General features: G+C 37.1%; 1 protein-coding gene across 9 annotated transcripts; it reads left to right on the top strand.

Annotated features, from left to right (window-relative positions):
* Positions 1-258: 258 nt before the first annotated feature.
* rnf144ab (ring finger protein 144ab) lies at positions 259-22,266 on the top strand. Of its 9 annotated transcripts, XM_067383963.1 has the most exons (10): positions 259-524; positions 1,301-1,489; positions 2,950-5,312; positions 15,417-15,570; positions 16,007-16,111; positions 16,226-16,286; positions 17,075-17,285; positions 18,724-18,871; positions 19,182-19,271; positions 20,834-22,266. In XM_067383963.1, exons 4-10 carry the CDS (start codon positions 15,436-15,438, stop codon positions 20,963-20,965), a joined length of 882 nt encoding a protein of 293 aa, XP_067240064.1. In that variant the 5' UTR covers positions 259-524; positions 1,301-1,489; positions 2,950-5,312; positions 15,417-15,435; the 3' UTR covers positions 20,966-22,266. The 9 variants fall into 9 exon arrangements, with proteins under 9 accessions (XP_067240064.1, XP_067240065.1, XP_067240062.1 ...); XM_067383964.1 differs by having other exon boundaries at positions 1,342-5,312; XM_067383961.1 differs by lacking the exon at positions 2,950-5,312.
* Positions 22,267-23,279: the final 1,013 nt, after the last annotated feature.

Here is a 23,279-nt window from a genome sequence, read left to right as displayed (position 1 = left end):
ACAAATCTTTTACAAAAGAAAAGTCCTTTTTGAATTTTTGGATGAACTATAACTTTGATTTACAATTACGGCATGAATTTTAAACGTTGGTGCTGTTATAATGTGCAGCACAGGTCAAATTAGGACATCTCTATGCACGTTGATGCTCTTTATAACCAGCAGATGGCACTCTACGCTTTGTCTGCCTGACACCTACCACACTATTCGCGTCGCATCAGCAGAGGGCGCTCGTGAGCGCAGATCTTACAATAACACATCGGTCGCGTCTCAGCCGCGCGCCTCAAAGCGCAGTCAAATGGCGCCTCTCCAGAGAGCCACGGCGACCAGTTTGACCAGCTGATGTTAATTAGGGCATACACCGCTTGTCTGAGATATCACTCTCTTTATTTGTTATGATTCTGTAAACTATGATTTCTTAATTTATCTGCGACAAATGCGGACGTATAGGAAGACATTGCGCTTAGTTGTGCATGGAGCTGATGTTATTCCTATAACGGACTGACAACTGATAGATTCATCCTAAGGTAAGCGATGAGTGTATTGCTACTTTAAATCATTCTGATATAACAGCAGTGATTTATTTTGGTTGCAAGAACCTTGCATGTTATATTTGAAAATGTTGCTGTTGTTGACGTTGTCTCTTTGCAACACGTAAAATACTGTATATTTTATGAGTAACACATTACACTAGCGTTTGGGAAATCTCAGCATGCTGTCTGGATGATCCTATTCACATAATCCAGGGAAACTCCCATTATATCTTATACGTGTCATTTAAGGAGCTGGTGATTCAACAACAGGTTTCCCTATCGGGTTTTTCCTATAACCACCGGTGGCTTTAATGATAATAGTGACATCTAAATGGATGGGTTTAATTCACTTCAGAAATGTTCTTTTAGTATTGTTTACTGACGGCTAGACTACTCAGAAAACAGATGAGATCATGTTGCCCCCTTTCCCAGAACATAGCTCAGTCAAAACATGACCTTTTACAATGTTTGTGGGAGTTGTTTTTAACAGTTTGTTATATAATGCTGACAGTCTACTGTTGATTCATTGTGAGAATATGCTTCCCACATTTGTTGTTTATGCAGGGTTTTAATGCATAAGGAAATCAGTTGTGAAATAACTTTTTTTAACAAACCAACTGACTAGAGCGAGAGAGTATTATTCATTAACTAATTATAGTTATTTTTTAGTTTTCTGTTATTGATTAAAATATTATTTTTTTTAAAAAGTCAAAATAGTAGTTATTTTAGTATTTATGTACTTATGCAAACTTTTTTTTTTTTTTTTCCAGATTTCATAAGTCTGTGTTCTATATTTTCTTATGATCTTCAGTCCTCTACAGAAGGGTGGCCAAGCTGGACATGTGCCCTATTCATGCATAGACTCCTGCAAAGCCTCTCAGCTTTATTTGACTGGACTAGCAGCCTTGCATTCATTGCTGTGGCCAGTCTGGGGGTGACCCAGATCATGCTTGATATAAGTATTGAACTCTAGATGTAGTCTAGTGCCTGATCTATTGATTGGCAGCCAGTTAGGACTTACTCCCCAACAGCAAAGATGGCTAAAGCCAGAAAAGTCTTAAAGGGTTAGTTCACCCAAAAATGAAATTTCTGTCATTTATTACTTACCCTCATGCCGTTCCACACATGTAAGACCTTCGTTAATCTTCAGAACACAAATTAAGATATTTTAGTTGAAATCCGATGGCTCCGTGAGGCCTCCATAGGGAGCAATGACATTTCCTCTCTCAAGATCCATAAAGGTACTAAATCATATTTAAATCAGTTCATGTGAGTACAGTGGTTCAATATTAATATTATAATATTAATATTCACTCTTTCAATAGGAAAAGATATCCCACCTTTTAATAGTCATATTTACAGTACAAACCTTGAACTATGAGGGCAAAAACCAAACCAGAAACAAAATAATCATTCATTAATCATAATCAAGGTAAAAGGTTCAATTAATCGAGGTTTTGATTTTAGGCCATAATCGTCCAGCCCTATTATATAGTGACGAGAATACTTTTTGTGCGCAAAACAAAAATAACGACTTTATTCAACAAATTCCCCTGTCATTCTCCTACACTGTTTGTTCAGCGCTTCCAGGTTCTATGTCAGAATACCGCATGCGTCGTGCTGCTCATATGAACGGCAACAGCCAATACTGAGTTGGCGCTCTGACGCAGAACCTGGAAACAATGCACAAACCTTGTCATTTTAACGATGTCTTTACTACTTTTCTGGACCTTGAATGATGGTAGCTTTCTATGGGGGATAAAAAAATAACCTCTCAGATTTCATCAAAAATATCTTAATTTGTGTTCCGAAGATGAACGAAGGTCTTTTGGGTTTGGAACGACATGAGGGTGAGTAATTAATGACAGAAATTTTATTTTTGGGGGAACTAACCCTTTAAATTCAAAGAAATGTGGTGAATAAATTCAAATGAGGGCTTTATGAAATTAATTGGGGTTTTTTTGACACGATGTAGAAAATTATGTAGAAAACTAATACTAAAAGGGATTTGAGCCCAGTTTTGAACTCCACCTCAAAAAAAAACATTCGATTGGATTTGGTTTACATGAATGTTGATGCCTTTAACCTAAATTGGGATGTTCAGACAAAAAAATAACATGAGGGGAAGTTAATGTGTGACGTTGCAGAAGCGGGCTGAGCATGAAAGGGGCATTAGTGTCTGCTGTAGTACAGCTGGTCAGCTCTGAATGTCCCTTTCATGAAATGCACAGGGACTTCCCATGTCCGGAACAAACTGTGCCTGCCAGCTTTTAGTCTTCCTGCTCTATACACACACAAACACTTTAAATATTACGTTAAGGTTTTGTTAATGTTTCAGCACAGGTAGACAAATTGTTGCCAGAATAAATAAATTGGCCTATTAATGTGTCCTTTATGAATTTTTTTTTTCTATGACCAGGGAAATATTTAGCATCTTTTCAGTCAGAGGAAAAGAGGCTGTGGTGACTCACTGCATGCTGATCACCAGCTTTACAGAATGTGTGGTGTATTTATGTCTGGTGGAGCATAATATCAGCCTCGGCCTACATCAGGGGTGTCAGACTCAAACCATGGTATTTAAGGGCCAGACTGGACTAAGCGTCACCTTATATATTATATTGTATTATATTGTCTTGAACTTTAGGCATAAGAAAACTGTTTAAATGTATAACTAATTTAACTCTGACAGAATAAAAACAGCATGAATGTGTATTAAAGGTACAATTTGTAAGATATTTGCAGTAAAATATCCAAAAACCACTAGGCTAGTGTTATATATTTTGTCCAGCTGACTACTAAAAATATCTCTAATGTTTTCAACTACTTGTAAATCATGAGAAAATTCCCATTCTAAACAGTGACACGGGGCAGTGCAGTCACCTGCCAATGACGTCAGTTACCCTTTGTTTACTGACGTAGAAACCGCATGACAACAGTGTCGTGGAAGTAAATGCGGAAGTAGTGTCTAGCGTCCAGCAAACCACTAGCTTGCTTCAAGCAGTTCCTTATTTACTTCTTGCACGTTTTATGGTGGATTGTGTTACTTATTTATGGAACATAATTACTGTTTATCTGCCGCTGGTTCTGTCGACAAGGACAGCTCCCGTAAACGTAAGCGTACGGGCCAACCAAACGACCCAAGAAGAGTTTGGGACAAGCGGAGAGAAAGAGTGAGGATCAATATCGGTGTTGCATTTTCTAGATGGAGAGAGCTTCGTGACAAACTTCACCTAGAAAGAGATGCCTTGTTTTGATTCGTATCTTTACAGAAAATGTATGCCATTATAATGGCATACGTTATATGGGGCACACGCGCCAAACGCAGGGCATTGCGTCTGTAGACCCGCGCAAGGATGCGTCTGATCCATAGTTTATACATTTATAAAACTTTACCTCATCCGTTAAATCCATGATTTATCTTTCCGTCTGATTGATGGCCGTCAGCGGTTGGGTAGAAGACAACAAATCCCATAATTCCACGCACCTTCTTAGCGTCATCAAACCACACGATTGTTATTTTTTTGGTAGTGCGCCCTCTAGTGGCAGGTTCTACAAATTGTACCTTTAATATTCAGTGGTTGAGAAATTCACTTTTTGTACCTGTCCATGTTGTCATGAGTGATTCGCACAAACTGTAGGTAAAAATGAACTGGGACACTTGTTACTCTGATCCAGATTGAGATGAAAAGGGTGCATTTTTCATAGTGTTCTTTATTTAAGGAGGTTCTGTCGCTTTAAGATGTGAAATGTCACTTGCAACAAGTTTTTATCCATCCTGCCGCAGCTAAAAGTAGAATATTATGAATATATCATACAGCAAAATGTACTTGAGTGTTTTATTTAGCATCATTTAATTTTAATATTTTTCTGCAAATCATTCATATTGGACTTTATGGGGCCTAAGTTTGATCCACGTGGCCTAGATCAGGATTTCCCAAACCTTTTTTGTCAGCCAAACCCCTTTGACATTGATGTACCCCCTGAGATTTTTAAGACAATATTCACCTGTGTGGTTCTCTGATGTTGGTTAATGATCATATGACATACAGATAAACACATCAAAGTGTTAGTAAGTTAATTACTTTTATTTGTTTGAATTTTTTAAATAACGTATTTATATTTGTTTGCTTTTCATGATCTCACAAACGTCAGTTTAAGAAACCACGGCCTAGATACATTAGTTAGGAACTGTACCTGTACTGTTCCTACGTATTTGGTGTCATGAATTCGATTTGATTTGAAATCGAATATGATTTTTTTTTTTTTTTTTTTCATCTGCTAAACTCGAATATGAACTTTAATGTCTCCAGACATCAAAAGAGCATTGAATGGCAGTAGATCTGAATTTAACCGATCAGTATAGAAGGAATCCCAAACGAAGTAGGTTAATCTCCATGCTAATGAGGCCACAGGCCAGTGACTTCAAAACCGAGATTACAAATTCACCAAAAAGTAAAAAGTGGCCTACTTTCTAAACCTTTTGGATACATATCAAGTACTGATTTCTCAAACCTTGCAAATGCTTATGAGAACACAGAGTACACAAAGGCAACGCTTCTACATATTTCTCTGTATTTGTCAGACATTTGTTGAATGAGAGATGATGGGTGTGCATTTTGAACTGTTACAAATCCTTTGATCCCAGCCATTCAAGTAATCTGTTAAATCCTCTTTAGATCATGTTGTCTACACTGAAATGGAACAAGCCCTTTAGACACTCATCTCTTGAGCTTTCCCAAAGCTTTCTGATGCACACTGTGATGTCACTCTATTAAACACTTGGTAATGATCTCAAATCCTTGTTTGTGAGATGATCTCACATGATCTTATTAGTTGTTACTTAAATCTTCTCATTAAATGATTAAATTACTTTGTGGTACAAACCAAAATATTAATTAAATTAGGCATAAGCTTTTGGTGTCTGCATATTTTGTGTATTAAAACAACCATAACATTTCCTTAACTATATTAGGTAAGAGGGTCAACAGTAAAGGAATCATATCATGAGGAATGATTTTCTTTAATCTTTTGAGTGAAAACATCACAAATGTCTCATTCAACTTCTGTATCTTTACATGATGCAGATGAACTAAAACTATTTAGATAATTACTGGAAATTAAAATGGATAATTTTTCTTATATATGGTGTAGAAAATCTTTTTTGGCATAAAAAGCAAAACTTTTTTTTGTGTGTATATTACGTTACACAAGCAGGTCTCAGTCTTGCAGAGCATAGGTCTGTGCTCCACAGTCATGCATATGCTGGCATGCGTATGGCAAAAACAGGAAGTGTTGCTGTTTCCTTGGGCAGAGCTCACATCCTGTGCTTGGCAGGAACACTCTCAGCTCCCTCAGACCTGCACACTGCTTTGCAGAGATTACTTAAAACCACACTGTTCTAAATGAGGACGCATGCTAGTTTTGTTATATTTGCAGAATTTGCCTTCATTGTTGTCAATTCCTATTTGTTCTGAAGGAGTCATTAGCATCAGTTTTTCCCAAATGGCCACACTGTTTTGAACTTGCCCATCATTGACTGAATATTTGTTGTTGTATGTATTAACAAAGACCACAGTATAATGACCCATATGACTGTAAGTTGAATTTCAGAACTGAAACATATTCATGAACAAACCATTCAGACTGGTTTTGTGAACTGGACCAACCAATTTTGGTATTGTCTTCAGACCATAGTACGACATGACTTCTAAAGACTTGATATACAGTTGCAAGAAAAAGTTTATGAACCACTTGCAGAATCTGTGAAAATGTGAATAATTTTAACAAGATAAGAGAGTTACAAAATGTTTTTATTTAGTACTGTCCCAAGTAAGAGATTTTAAATAAAAGGTTTACATATAATCCAAAAGACAAAAAAAGCAGAATGTATTAATATTAGAGGTGGGCATAGATTAATTTTTTTAATCTAGATTAATTCCAAAATTAATCTAGATTAATCTAGATTAAAATGGCTCATTTGAATTCTGCCGAAGACATTCGGAATATGTGAGATACCCAAATTGTCCCTGCGTCCCAATGTCCATACTATCCATCCTAAATAGTATGTGAGATTAAAATAAGTGTGTCCCAAAGCATAGTATGTTGAAAAGAGTATGCCAAAAGTCCCTGGATGGTCCACTATTTCCGGTAGATTTTCGAAGTGTGGATCCGTGCACACTATAAAGGCTAATATTGCCCACAACCCATTGCGCATTGTATGAGGATTCAGTTCAGAACTACAAACACGAGTAAAAAGTGTTAAAAAATACAAAACATGGCGAATATGCACGATCGACGTTGAGAGGTTGTTTGAGTGACTAATAATCAGTTCAAACTGATAGAAAATATTTATTTAATGTTATATGTGTTATTTTTCATCTGCAAATGTGGACTTTTATAAAGATCTGATTGGCCATTAACTTTTAAATGCATCATTATGCATTAATATGAGGAGAGTTCTCCACATGAAAGACTCGCGGCTGCAGATCAACGTGCTGCATTTCTCTCCGATACGATAGGAAATTAGCTAAATGAAATGTGGAGGATGTAAGATGATTGACAGGGCAGTTTACGGTGACTGGATGCGACAGAGAGCAAAGACGCAATTGTATGACGTGATAGTATGTCCCAAAGCTTGTCTACTCTTTTGCTACACACTCAAAAGTAAGTAGTTTTTGTTCACAGAAAGAGTACGTTACATACTTTTAGGGCGTATAAGTAGGCGAATTGGGACGCAGCAAATGACTAAAGGTAATCCGCCATTTTGTCCGACAAAGCAGATAGGAGTTAACGTTAGAAGATTAACCTCGGTGGAGTTAAACTTTTGTATATTATATTTTGTATATTGACATCTTTCCGCGTTTGAAACAACATTGATTCTCATGTTCATTCATGGTTATTTGCTGCTATAAATGGACTCGTAGTAAGAGATGATCGGTTTATGAGCCTCTTGAGCTGAGGCGCTACAGCAATATGTCACGACCATGGTCACGACACATTAAAGAAAACAGGTTTTATTGTTTGAATTTCTTAAGAAACTACACAGTATTAAAGCTGGGACTAACGTATATCATAAGTTACCTGCTCTGTCTTGTCTGTCGACGTGCACGTCAGTGTCCTCTTTGCTCCGTGATGCATTAATCACTGTGTGTGGCGCGTGACAGCGCCACGGCTTGTCGGACAAAGCAACCGTAACTAAGGGGGGCGGGTCTTTGCGAAGGGTCAGTTCGACTAGGTATACATCCGCGCTAAAATATCAAGGTGACAGTCATCATAGCTTGTGAAGTATAGACCCAGCTCCCAACCCCAATTTGAGAATAGATTAACGGCGATATTTTTTTTTATCGCCCGATAAGAGTCTCGCGTTAACGCAGCACGTTAACGCCGTTAACGGCCCACCACTAATTAATATGAACCTGTTTAAAAGTTTATGAACCATTGGTTCTTAATACTGTGTTTGGTTACCTGGATAATCCATGACTGTTTTTGTTTTGTGATGGTTGTTCATGAGTCCCTTGTTTGTCCTGAGCAGGTAAACTGCCCAATGTTCTTCAGAAAAATCCTCCAGCTCCTGCAGATTCTTCAGTTTTCCAGCATCTTTTGCATATTTGAACCCTTTCCAGCAGTGACTGTATGATTCTGAGATTCATATTTTCACACTCAGGACAACTGTGGAACTCAAACTCAACTATTAAAAAAAGTTCAAACATTCACTGATGCTCCAGAAGGAAACGCAATGCATTAAGAGCCGGGGGTGAAAAAATGTGATCAGGATGAGGATGTCCACATTTTTCTTATTTTGTTTAAATATCTTTTTTTTTATTTATTTTTTTATTTTTTTTTATAAGTACTGCCCTCTGGAAGCAACAGAAGATACTTGAATGTTTCCCGGAAGACAAATTAAGTACATTTTACCTTGATCTTCAAATTAAAAATATTGTCACCCCCCGCAATAATGCATTGTTTCCTTCTGGAGCATCAGTGAATGTTTGAACCCTGTAAAGTGTTCAAATATGCAAAAGATGTTGGAAAACTGAAGAAACTGCAGGACCTGGACGATTTTTCTGAAGAAGACAGTTTAAAGGTGCCATCGAATTGAAAATTGAATTTACCTCTGCATAGTTGAATAACAAGTTCAGAACATGGAAATGACATACAGTGAGTCTCAAACTCCATTGTTTCCTCCTCCTTATATAAACCTCATTTGTTTAAAAGACCTCTGAAGAACAGGTGAATCAGAAACAGTCGGTGTGTACGCCCCCAATATTTGCTTATGCCAGCCCATGATGATGTGCACAGCTGAATCATCAGACTAGGTAAGCAAGCAAGGACAACAGCGAAAAATGGGAGATGGAGCAATAATAACTGACATGATCCATGATATGATATTTTTAGTGATATTTGTAAATTGTCTTTCTAAATGTTTCGTTAGCATGTTGCTAATGTACTGTTATATGTGGTTAAAGTTACCATCGTTTATTACTGTATTCACGGAGACAAGAGCCGTCGCTATTTTCATTTTTAAACACTTGTAGTCTGTGTAATTCATAAACACAACTTCATTCTTTATAAATCTCTCCAACAGTGTAGCATTAGCTGTTAGCCACAGAGCACTATCAAACTCATTCATAACCAAATGCAAACATCCAAATAAACACTGTACTTACGCGACTAGACATGCTGCATGACGAACACTTTGTAAAGATCCATTTTGAGGGTTATAATAGCTGTGTGAACTTTGTTTATGCAGTGATAGTCAAGAGCTCAGGGGGGCAGGGAGCGCGCGATTTAAAGGGGTCGTGCGCTGAATCGGTGCATAGTTAATGATGCCCCAAAATAGGCAGTTAAAAAAATGAATTAAAAAAAAAATATATGGGGTATTTTGAGCTGCAACTTCACAGACACATTCAGGGGACACCTTAGACTTACATTACATCTTGTAAAAAAACGTTCGATGGCACCTTTAACTGCTCAGAACAAACAAGGGACTTATGAACAACCATCACAACAAAAACACAAAAACAGTCGTGGATCATTCAGGTAACCACACAGTGTTAAGAATCAAGGTTCATAACTGGGGTCTTTTTTTTTGTTTGTTTTTTGTTTTTTTTTGACAGTACTAAAAGAAACATGCATTTTGTATGATCTCTTATTTTGTTCAAATTATTCACATTTTCACAGATTCTGCAAGTGGTTCACATACTTTTTCTTGCAACTGTACATCAAGTCTTTAGAAATCATGTCATGGTGTGGTCTGAAGACAATACCAAAATTGGTTGGTCCAGTTCACAAAACCAGTCTGAATGGTTTGTTCATGAATCTGTTTCAGTTCTGAAATTCAACTCACTGGCACTGGAACTGTTCTTTTAAGGTTGACTTCAGGAGACTGCTACAAGCTGAATGACTGAGAACATTAACAATATTATTTTTTTCAGGAACCAAGTTCCGTGTCGTGTCCATTGTTCATAAACGTTACTGTAAATGCAAAACTGTTACTGTATATTTCTCATTTTCTCTCTGTGGCTTTCTCTTAGCCACATTAATTCCGACTAGCACAGTTATATGCTTGTTTATGTATTCACATACTCCTTCGTAATGTAATCCAGTTAAGCAATTAGGTTGTTCGGATGTTTCAGTGTTGTTGCTGACACAAATCTGAAGACCTACCAAAGGCGCCTGTACTGTATGTGTGTGTTCTGAGCACTTTTAGACTTATTTAAAGAGCTTAAATGGTTTCTATAGCCAAACTGTTTCTAGACCGCTCATTAGAGACAGTTGGAGCGACAATGGAGAGAACAGCTTAATTTGGCTTTAACCTAGATAGATTAAAAATAGATCTTATGTAAGACCTTTATCAGTTACATAATTTTACTCGTGCTACAAGCTCAGATGAAAATTATCGTGGCCCAAATTCTTTTTGCAAAACTGAATAAAACCAGTTCCTTTATTTAAGTGATCTGTGAGCTCTTTTAAATGTGCACACGCAACAAGAAAATGTGCTTAAGAGCTACTTAAGACTATTGACCTCTATCAGCAGATAGAAAGGTTCAATGACAGTGCCAGGCTTTAGGACACTCTGTCTTCATCTCGGACCCTTTTGAGGGATTCATTGTGCCAAACTGATGTTCGTGACCCTACTTTTTCCCTTCCTGACCCATTTTCATGGAAGAGCTCAAGATGTGGTTAGTTGTCTAGATGAATGACCAATGGACATTTTATAGGCCTTCTTTTATGCCTGGAATTTACCCTTCGATTTCGGAAAAAAACTCTGGGTGCGGTGGAAATTTGTTTCTATTAATTTATTCCTTTTCAAAGTTACCTTGTTCTATTTGTTTGTATTTGAGTCTCCTTTTTGAGTACGTAGAACTATGGTAGAGTGCTTTTGCATCAATTGCAAAAATGTCCTTTTTAAACCGGTTGCATAAACACCTTGTGTACCATTGGTCTTACAAACAAAATATTAAAAAAAAAATAATAATAATAGGTGTACAATACTAATTTTGGAACTTGATATTGGGTAGAATTCATGGGAACAGGAAATTTTAATGACTCTTCATTATTGTGATGTGTGTGTATACATCCACGATTCATCAAATTTGAAGAATATAATTAAATGAAATTGTTTGGATTGTAGAAAGTAGGCATTGTAATCTAAAACTGTTTGAACCATTTCATGTGAGCAGCAGTGGCCTGTTGCATGAAGCTAGTTGAACAAACTCTGAGTTTCGGAGTAGGTTAAGAGTGTACAAATCCAGATAAATCCAAACTGGTTAAGATCAGGATCAGATGTTGTACAACACTCGGTATGAATGTTCTCTGTCAACTCAGGTTTAATCCAGAGTTTGCGATTAACTCTGAAGCGTGTGCACCTGAAAGTGTGACACGTGCGGCAATCAGCCAATCACATGGAACATGCAGAGCGTCCGTTTGATCACTTCTCGCAAGAGAGCCATGCAATTTACTTCTCTTCTGAAGATTAAGAGATCGTTATGAAAAATATCGTGAAATTAAATGCATTTACAAAGCAGGAATAAACACTGCTGCAGCGAAAGTTTGAGAAGGCAGCTGAAAGAAAATATCTGACTATATCAATGCATGTGAATCAAAGAAATATGCCTAATAATTTATATTAGATTCACAAAGAGCTCAAATGAATACACATAAGCTTAATTTGTTTAAAAGCTTTATATAATCCATGCATCGATATATTTATATCAATTTAAAAGCAAAGTTAAATATTAATTAATTATATGAATATACTATTATATGAATTATACATTAACAGCAAAAGATGAGCAATTTTGTCTCTAAAATGTTTTCACTATAAACTGCTTTAATTTGGAGCAAGAGATACAGGGGGAGTGGCTTTATTGCATCAGATACATGTCACTTTACTCACAGCTGATTGGTTCATTTTGGGTTTGTGATCTCTAACCCAAAATAAAACCTGTTCCGGAGCAGGTTAGCCATGTAGCGTAAGTTACCATAGCAATGAAACCTGCTAAAAACCAATCCAACTTCATAAGCCCGAAAAAAAAACGTTTGCTCAAACTAATCTTGAACTTACCTGGATAGAAACTGAAACCAGCTTTGTGCAACAGGCCACAGGTTGCTGGAGAAGAGGGATTGAAACTTGTCTGGCCATTGGACAAAATTATTGGGTCTGCTTATACCTGGTATTAAGATGCATTTTTGTCGATTGGATCACAAGTGGACGATGCTAAATACAGGTGTAAATAGGCCCTAAAATGTTTTGAGTTTGTCCACTTTTGACCACTTACAGAGGTAGACGAAAACGCATTGTTTCATGCAATGTCTTCAAACAACCACAAAAGACAGCCTATGCCTACTGAACTAATGATTAAACGTTATGGGAAGTTCGCTAGCTAGGCAGGATTTAAACTTTGTCGGCTGAAGACCCAAGTTTGGTTTCAAGACACAAAAAATGTACCAAGCACAATGTTCTCTCACCATTCCTGATTTTCACCTGGAAATCAGGACACAAGTGGTCGAATTTGGACAAAATAGACCGGTTAAGAGATTAGGTATAAACGGGTGTGTACCTCCCTCGTCTACTTGTGATCCGATCGACCAAAATGCGTCTTAATACCAGGTGTAAACAGGGCCATTATTTAATAGTCGTTCCTGATGACATTTGATGTATTATGCCTATACTGTTTGACTGTGACCACGATTTTAATGTTTGAGACAAATTTTGGTAATCGTGAAATAATTATTTCGTAGTAGGGCAAATTCTGCTGTCTTTTATCACTCACACTCACACATTCACACTGACAGGCATTTTATTGCAAGTGTGATGAATCGGAAATCTTGGGTTTCAGTCCTACGGTGTGATGGAGAACTAGTAGGTACACAGCAACTGGTGATGTTTGATGCAGTGTGTTTGCCAGAGAAAGAGAAATCTTGTATTCCCTTGACATTATCAACATTGCCTCCTTCGCACTAAAGAAAAAGCACTCCACAACATATTTTTTTGCGTTATGAGGATGTCATAAAGTGCAGTGATTTATGGGCCTGTCATTGTTGTCCTAAGATGTACATCATACAGTCAGTCCGGCATAAACTGTCTCACGGTTTGCCTTGATTTCTACCCAAGATGTCACGGCAGGCATTTTACACAATCTGAAAATCAATGATCATAAAGTACAGGATAATCTCACTGTGTACACGTGGCTTTGCATATGATATGACTTAGAGTTACTGTGTCCAGTTAAGGTTGTGTGTGTGTGTGCTTACGGAGGTGAGAGGCCCAAATGGAGAGACGCACAGCCTTCTGAGAGCCCTTTGTTGTTTGGGCTGTCAACTATTCCCACAACTAACACAATGAGATACTGCAGGCGCAAGCACGAGTGTCCATCTGTTTCCACCTACAAAGATATCTGCTGTCGGGAAGCACACTAACTAGTCTGAGTGTTCCTCAATCATTTATATGAACTCATGATGGTGTGTAGTCTGCAATGAGGTGGTATAGTGGACCACAATTACATTTTAGTCACTTCAGGTGCAAAAAGTTTTGCTGTGCCATATTGTGATGGAGCATTTGAAAGCTTACACATACAGTAGCCTATAAATTATATGTGTTTGTTATGTGGAGGTCTGTTTGTTTTTAGCAGGCTGCACTGTGTTGCTCGTACTCTCTGAGGGAGTCTGTTCTGTAGGGCTCTCCAGTAGAGGCAGTCATTAGTTTTCTTTGGGTTGCCTGGCAGCAGTACTGAGGGATATTGACATACTTGCCATTGACTGATTGGACAAGCTCTCAGCAAACAGCAGAATCTCTTAGAAGGAAAACATTTTTAATGGATATGTAATGAGATACCCTAAATCTTTATATTCATGGTCCTAGATAAAGGTGACATATCCTTCGTTCATCTTCTGAACACAAATTAAGATATTTTAATTTAAAATCTGAGTTTTTTTTATCCTTCATTGAAAGCAACAAAATTACCACATTCAATGTCCAGAAAAGTATTAAAGGTGCCATCGAACGTTTTTTTACAAGATGTAATATAAGTCTAAGGTGTCCCCTGAATGTGTCTATGAAGTTTCAGCTCAAAATACCCCATAGATTTTTTTTTTTTTTTTGAACTGCCTATTTTGGGGCATAATTAGAAATGCGCCGATTCAGGCTGCGGCCCCTTTAATTGCTCCCGCTCTCCGCCCCCCCAGAGCTCTTGACTCTATCTTTGCATAAACAAAGTTTACACAGCTAATATAACCCTCAAAATGGATCTTTACAAAGTGTTCATCATGCAGCATGTCTAATTACGTAAGTATGGTATTTATTTGGATGTTTACATTTGAATGAGTTTGATAGTGCTCCGTGGCTAACGGCTAATGCTACACTGTTGGAGAGATTTATAAAGAAGGAAGTGGTTTATGAATTATACAGACTGCAAGTGTTTAAAAATGAAAATAGTGATGGCTCTCTTGTCTCCGTGAATACAGTAAGAAACGATGGTAACTTTAACCACATTTAACAGTACATTAGCAACATGCTAACGAAACATTTAGAAAGACAATTCACAAATATCACTAAAAATATCATATCATGGATCATGTCAGTTATTATCGTTCCATCTGCCATTTTTCGCTAATGTCCTTGCTTGCTTACCTAGTTGCACATCCAGACGTTAATACTGGCTGCCCTTGTGTAATGCCTTTCATAATGTTGGGAACTTGAGCTGGCATATGCAAATATTGGGGTCATACATATTAATGATCCCGACTGTTATGTAACAGTCGGTGTTATGTTGAGATTCGCCTGTTCTTCGGAGGTCTTTTAAACAAATGAGATTTATATAAGAAGGAGGAAACAATGGAATTTGAGACTCACTGTATGTCATTTCCATGTACTGAACTCTTGTTATTCAACTATGCCGAGATAAATTCAGTTTTCAATTCGATGGCACCTTTAAAAACATTGTTAAAATAGTCAATGTGACTACAGTGGTTCAACCTTAATACTTTTTGTGCACAAAAACAAAACAAAAAAAACTACTTTATTCAACAATTTAGTCTCTTCCCTTTCATTCTCCTATGCCGTTTACATTGTATAGACAGTGCAGGCTTCCGGGTTCTACGTCACAACACTGACTCCGCATTGGCCGACACTGTTCACATGAGCAGCACGACGCATGCGTGTCATGTTGACACAGGAGCCGGCCAATACTGAGTCAAGAGTTCTGACGTAGAACTTGGAAGAGCTGCTGCACCGAGTCTACAACGTAAACTGCGTAGGAGAATGTAACGTGAGAACAGAGATGTAGATAATGTGTAGTTTTGTTTTTAATTTATTTCAATAAAATAGTATGGTATTTATTAACTGCTTTAGCTGTTTTTAAGATATGCTTTCTCTCTGTCCTTTAGTGTCCCAGATCCACGTACCATGAGCAGCTCTCGCTACGAACCCAGCTGGGACGTGGACCTGGCACCACTTTTGTCTTGTAAACTGTGCCTGGGAGAGTTTCCCCTGGAACAGATGACCACCATCTCCCAGTGCCAGTGCATATTTTGCAGTCTGGTAAGGACTGTCTTCAGTGGCCACTCCTGTTTTTCAGCAATGCGCCAACTAGCCTTACAATACAAATTGTAATACAGTCTCTTTACATGTGAGAATACAACAGTAATATAGCTGCACTAAGCTGGTGCTCATAGTATGCCCCTAATTCTTGTGACCTGTCTGATTCCTATTATGCCATAGATGGATAGATAGATGTGTACATGTACTGTTAATAATACTTTTGCCATGCTAATAAAAATTCTTGAATCTTGATATGGGCCAAATTGGCCTGTTCTTTACAAGCAGCTCTTGAATGTTGTCTCAGCAGAATACTGTGATGGTCTGATGTTGGCTTGACTACAATGAACAGAGCGTTTGTGGGTGGAAACGCAATCACAGGCAGCAGTTGTCTCATTATTTTTTCAAAGATGAAAAATAGGAAATCTGTCTCTTACAGTGTTTGAAGCAATATGTTGAACTGCTCATTAAAGAGGGCCTTGAACCAGCTATTAGCTGTCCAGACTCTGCCTGCCCAAAACGGGGACATTTGCTGGAAAATGAGGTAAGCTGACTTACAGTTTGTCATTTTTACCAGAGACTAGAAATAATTGTGCTTTATTCAAGGTTTCTGTCATTTGCTCCTGTCTTGCTCATATACTCTGTTTCTCTGCTGTAGATTGAGTGTATGGTGGCCACAGAGGTCATGCAACGTTATAAGAGACTCCAGTTTGAGCGAGGTGAGTTTCCCTGAGAGATGCATAAGTAGTATGTTCCTAAATAATTTCTTTTTTTTTTTTTACAACCATTTCTATTTTATTTTTTCTGTCTTTAAGAAATACATTGCATCTGAAATTAAAAGAATAGATCACCCAAAAAATTTAAATACTGTCATCATTTACTCACCCTCAAGTTGTTCCAAAACCTGAATGAATTTCTTTCTTCTGTTGAACACAGAAGATAGTTTGAAGAATATGGGTAACCAAACAGTTGATGGGCCCAATTGACTTCCATAAGGAAAAAAATACTACTATGGAAGTCAATGGAGCACATTGACATTCTTGAAAACATATTCTTTTGTGTTCAGCAGAATAAAGAAATTCAGGATGACAGAATTATTATTTTTGGTTGAACTAACCCTTTAATAGCGCTTTGTTTCTCTAAGACGGGACTGTGAGTCCTGTCATCGAATGTAGGTTTTTTTTTTTTTTGAATGCTCACTCTGCATCAGGCAACATGAAGTGATCAGGACATTGTTAAATGTTTCATCCAGAATGAGCTGTTTTTGCAGCTTAGTTTCAATAAATGTGTTTGGGTTTTTTTGTGTTTGTTTAAGAGGAAGTTCTTACATCTGGGAGGAAGTTGTTACATCATACAAACTAAGATTATGTGTTCATTCATCAACATATTTTATATCAAAATAAAATTTGATTCCTCAGGTCAAATTGGGAATGTAGATGTCTGAAGTAGTTGTAGATCAGACCAAATGGGTCATCATTTCAAACATGTTGTTTGTTTTTCCTTACAGAGGTGCTTCTGGATCCTTGTCGGACCTGGTGTCCTTCGTCCTCATGCCAAGCGGTGTGCCAGTTGAATGAAGCTGAGGTGCAGTTGCCGCAGCCGGTGCAATGCCCTCAGTGCAGTCTGCGTTTCTGCTCTGCCTGCAGGGCAGACTGCCACTCTGGCCAGGCATGTCAGGAGAGCCTACCAATTACCACCTTCCTACCTGGGGAAAATGGGTACTTGCTCTAGTATACTTTAAACCCTCAGCATCAAATTATGTAGAATTCACAGCAGAGATTTTGTTTTTGTGGGTGTACCCCATTATGTATGAATAATAATAACCCCTTATTTTCCCTTCAAATACTTTTTAAGTTCCTCTGACCTATTTAAAGTCAACTATATTGTACTGCAAATAAGCATATAAAAATGATTTCTGAAGGATTGTGACACTGAAGACTGGAGTAATAATGCTGAAAATTCAGCTTTGCCATCACAGGAATAAGTTACAATTTAAAGGTGCCCTAGAACCAGCTTTTACAAGATGTAATATAAGTCTAAGGTGTCCCCAAGTTTCAGCTCAAAATTACCCCATAGATTTTTTTTTTTTTTATAATTTTTTTTTATCTGCCTATTTTGGGGCATCATTAACTATGCACCGATTCAGGCTGCTGCCCCTTTAAATCTCGCGCTCCCTGCCCCCCGAGCTCTCGACTATAATACAGTGCATTTACAAAGTTCCCACAGCTAATATAACCCTCAAATGGATCTTTACAAGATGTTCGTCATGCATACTGCATGCATGCGTCGGATCATTTGAATATAGTATTTATTTGGATGTTTACATTTGATTCTGAATGAGTTTGATGGTGCTTCGTGGCTAAAGCTAACATTACACACTGTTGGAGAGATTTATAAAGAATGAAGTTGTTTGTGCATTATACAGATTGCAAGTGTTTAAAAACGAAAATGGCGACGGCTCTGGTCTCCATGAATACAGTAATAAATGATGGTAACTTAACTGTACATTAGCAACATGCTAACAAAACATTTATAAAGACAATTTACAAATATCACTAAAAATATCATGTAATCATGGATCATGTCAGTTATTATCGCTCCATCTGCCATTTTTCGCTATTCTTGTTTGCTTACCTAGTCTGTTGATTCAGCTGTGCACATCCAGACGTTAATACTGGCTGCCCATGTGTAATGCCTTGAACATGGGCTGGCATATGCAAATATTGGGGCGTACATATTAATGATCCCGACTGTTACGTAACAGTCTGTGTTATGTTGAGATTCGCCTGTTCTTCAGAGGTCTTTTAAACAAATTAGATTTACATAAGAAGGAGGAAACAATGGTGTTTGAGACTCACTGTATGTAATTTCCATGTACTGAACTCTTGTTATTCAACTATGCCAACGTAAATTAAATGTTTGATTCTAGGGCACCTTAAAAACTTACTAAAATAATAAAAAACAGTTCCTTTAAATTATTGTAATGTTTCACACATTACAGTTTTTACTGTATTTTGATTAAATAAATGCAGCCTTGGTGAGCATAAGAAACATAAAAAAAAAATAAAAATACAGACCCCAAAAACTGTGGTGTTTATATATAAATTTGAAGCATCTAAACATCTGTTCTCTTCCATTTTCATCTCAACGTTTCAGTTCCAACATCAAGAGCCAGGAGGATGAGGCTCCGATCAAACGCTGTCCTAAATGTAAAGTCTACATTGAGAGAGATGAAGGCTGTGCCCAGATGATGTGTAAGAACTGCAAGCACGCCTTCTGCTGGTACTGCCTGGAGTCTTTAGATGTAAGTTATACATACAGTATGACTTGTTTAACTTATTATTATTATTATTATTGTTATTACTATTACTATTATAACTATTTTATTATTAGACTTACTAATATTATTACATATTTAAAAATGGGCCATAAAATGTCTATACTAATTATGTACCATAAAGGTAGAATTTCCATAGGAATGTCTTTATTAAACATCTTATTCCCCCACTACAGTCATGTTTGGTTAGACCAATATATTGCAAGAGTTTTGAAGATTCTCCATGTAACTCATATTCATCTTTATTGACACTAACATCTTTCCTTTACTTCCTCAGGATGACTTCTTACTGATCCACTATGATAAAGGTCCATGCCGGAATAAACTGGGTCATTCCAGAGCCTCCGTCATCTGGCATCGGACACAGGTATGTACCACATGAGCACATCCCTCCAAACTGCAGATCTGAAGTGCTAAAGACAAGCTGGCCCACACAGTTAACCCGAAATAACCCTCCATTTCTATAAAAGTAACCGAGCATGATTTATCATTCTGTAGTAGGGAGATATTATGCGTTTATTTTGTGTTATGTCACACTTGCTAATGGCGTACTTTACTGTGCAGGGAGATTAGAGACACTTTATTATATTTGAAATGGAGAGAGAGTGAGACGTGGATGAACAGGAGGCATTGATGCCATTTTAAACCTACCTAAATGTGTGTATCTCCCCTTGACTGTACTGCTGTATGTTAATATTTTAGACGTGATGTAGAGCAGTAGTTCCTTTTAGATTTGAGATTAGTGCTGAATAATCAAACTGATGATTTGTTGAAGTTTGACAACATTTTCTTTATTTTATTGTCACCTCAACAAATCATAAGTTTGATTATTCAGCACTTATTCTCAAAACTAATGGGCTAGTCCAATTAAATCAATCATTTTAAATCAATTTTTTTTTTTTTAATGCACACCAAGACTGCATTCATTTGATCAAAATATAGTACAAACAGTAATATTGTGGAATATTATTACAATTTAAAATAAGTTTTAAATTTGAATATATTTATTTCATTGAAGTCTACTGAAAATTCAGCTTTGCCATCAGTCACATGATCCTTCAGAAATCATTCCAGTATGCTGATTTGGTCCTCAATAAACCATTTCTTATTATTATCAGTGTTGAAAATGGTTGTGCTGCTTAATATTTTTTGTGGAAACCATTATACATTTTTTTAGGATTCTTTGTTTAAAGTCATGAAATCTAAATTGACACTATTTACTTTTAGTGCACAGTCTTGTGATGAACAATTAACCTGTGCAAGTTATTACACAGGAAAAGTTGTGGTAATCTTTATTCAATATCTGAAAATTTGAATAGAATATCCTTAACCACTCCCCTCCAGCCATCTGCTACGAGCAAGAGATGGAGAGGAGGTGCGCTAAAATAAAACCCCGCCCTCTATTCAGTTTCACTTGGAAATATGTCATAACACTAGTTACAACTTCCAGTTCATGTGGACTTTAATATGTATATCCTCTGTAACTTTATAAATGTCCTTATGGTCACTTTTAATCAATTTAAAGCATCATTTCTTAGTGTTGAAATATATCTATTTTAAAATTAGGTCACAGTATTAATACAAAAGCAGCATGTTGCTTGTTGATATTCCATTTTATTTAGAATGTTTGTTAAAATGTTCAGAAATAGAATTAAGAGTCTTTACTTTCTTGACACTCCCAAATTTATAATAACTTTTTTCAGAAAAAAACTAAATCTGTACCTGTAGTATAGGATAAATACCAAGTTATGATCACCAAGAACCATTACTGCCCCCCTGTGGCAGAATGCCATCTGGTTTGACATGTAAGAGCATCACAGACCAAGATCTGTTTCAGTTTATAATCAACAGGAATGTGCACTCAATATTCTCATTTTTTTCCTCCTTTCTTCTTTTTAATCATTGTGATCTTTTCACCTCTCTGTTCAGGTTGTTGGGATCTTTGCTGGCTTCGGTCTGCTCTTGCTAGTGGCCTCCCCTTTTCTTTTGCTGGCAACTCCCTTCGTGCTCTGCTGCAAATGCAAGTGTAAGCGCGGCGACGACGACCCTCTTCCTACCTAGAGTTCTGTTTCAGCGTCAGGAGGCGACTTTCAGCTCGTTTGACCGAGGATCAGCTGTGATCCAGTCTCGTCTGATTCTCCTGAGCACACTTTGCAGGGGCATTGGTGAAAGACTCATCTGTCCGTGAGACTGCACATCTCAGTTGCATTAAAATGGTGACTTGCATTGAAAGGAGTTATGAAGGAGCAGAGAAGCTGATTGGATGAGCAACAAATCTGTAGTGTTTGGAAACAAGCACTTCTGTTTCCTGTATGACATACAGCTGTCCTTTTGTTACACACTGTCTTGTACTCTTATCTTTTCTCATCTTCACTGTTTCTTCACTTTATGTGGTATTATAGTTAACTAAGCTATTTTATGATGTTGTTTATCCTGGGATATAACAAATTCTGTTGACTACAGACTTGACAGAAATACATTTCTAAGCAGTGCTTTCATACTTTTCTTGTAGCATAGTCACATAACCTCAGTATTTCTGCCAGTTTTTAGTCTATTTGCAAATGCATGCTGGAGGCAGAGGAAGTTTCACTTCTGTACTTCCTACAGAGGCTCTAATGAGCCTCAGCCTGCCACTTGCTTCTATATGCTTCCTATACACTCGATCTTAGGACAGAAAAACCTCGTTCTTCCATTTGAATCTACTCAGATGCTATACACACCCCAGACGTAGCAGACGTACCACCTGATGCCTTCTCAAAGCTTCTAGGCTTGGGTGTTGATGAAAGATTTCTTAACCTGGTATCGGAGAGCTGGTCAAATATCAATCACTGTTTATAACCGAGCTATCACAAACGAATCATTAATGCAACTCCTATTTTATACATGTCGTGAATGATGTCATCTACATACATTTTGTTGATATAACGCGCATGTTGGCTTTTGTTTGTATTTCCAACCCAGAAGGGTCTTGTGCACAACCTGTTGAAGATCCAAATACAAACCTGCATTACCATGTGCCTGCCAATTTAGGTCAAAGTAATCAGGCCAGTGAGGCTTAACTTCTTACTTTTCAGGTCACTCTAGAAGTTATTTAATTAATTTATTTTTTTGGAGTAATACTTTTGGGAACAATTTGCCAAATGTGATGTGTAAGCCCATGTGTTCACTGTCTAGCACATTAATAATTGGTTGATGACTAGGGTACACCTAGTTTTTGTTCTTGTTCCTTCAGTTAAATATGCCTTTAATTTTTTTTCTATGTTTTGTAAACTTTTTTTTTTTTTAAGTGTTGAAACACTTTTTGTAGCCGACTGTATATAATGTGTATTCACATGTTTTTCATGTTTAAATATATTATTATTCTGCAGTGCACTTGGTTGGCGTTTCTTTTGCATTAGAACAACTAAAAAAATGAACTTTAGGCAAAACAACATAAAGCTGTACCTTTTAAATCTTTGATTTTTTTGAAAGTTAAATCTCATTTAATACCTAACTAACTTATAACTAGAACTTTATAATTAGTAACTTATTACAAATAATGTGCTCAAGTCCTCCTGACTTGTTTGTTCAATACATGAAGATGCTGCCTGTAAACTGCAACTATATATTCTGTTATTATTGCAACAACATCTAAACTTACTAAAGCCACTATGTTAGACTTTCTAATTTCTTCCATTTATATGTGTAATATATGTGGCCCATCTCTATACTGTCATAGCTGGTAAGCAATGTTAAAGGGTTAGTTCACCCAAAAATGAAAATTCTGTCATTACTGACTTTCATGTTGTTCCACGCCCCGAAGACCTTTGTTCATCTTCGGAACACAAATTAAGATATTTTTGATAAAATCCGATGACTCAGTGAGGCCTCCATTGCCAGCAAAATAATTAACTAATAAATAATTAAGAAAGTAGTCTACCCATGATATGAAACATTATATAATCACAAACTGTTTTGTTGAGTTTAGGAATGCAATGTCCAATCAGAGGCATTGTGATTAGCCACCGCGCAAATGCCGGTGACTAATGAGGATTGACTGAATTCTGAATCTCATTCATGCGAATTCTGGTTTATCATCATAAACAACAAAATGCATAAAGTAAGAGATTAATTTAATGAAGAAAATATGCAAGTAAGAGATTCATTTTGCAGTATAGAGAGTTTCAGAGGTTACATTGGGAGTTTTTGCGAAAGTGCACAACTCACATTAGACTGAAGTCGTGGACCTCATCAGTGTTCTTTGATCGCTTTATTAATGTAATGGCGATATTCAGAGTTTCAAAAAACGTTTTGTTTTCATGCTACTGAAATATGCAACGTTAAGTCGTCTTTTACTAATCCGTAAAAAAGCAATAAACAAATTCTCATTTTGTCT

Source organism: Chanodichthys erythropterus, chromosome 4 (assembly GCF_024489055.1).
Source record: "Chanodichthys erythropterus isolate Z2021 chromosome 4, ASM2448905v1, whole genome shotgun sequence".
Lineage (NCBI taxonomy): Eukaryota > Metazoa > Chordata > Actinopteri > Cypriniformes > Xenocyprididae > Chanodichthys > Chanodichthys erythropterus.
The sequence above is the reverse complement of the archived record's forward strand: the minus strand, read 5'-3'. Positions and strand labels throughout refer to the sequence as shown.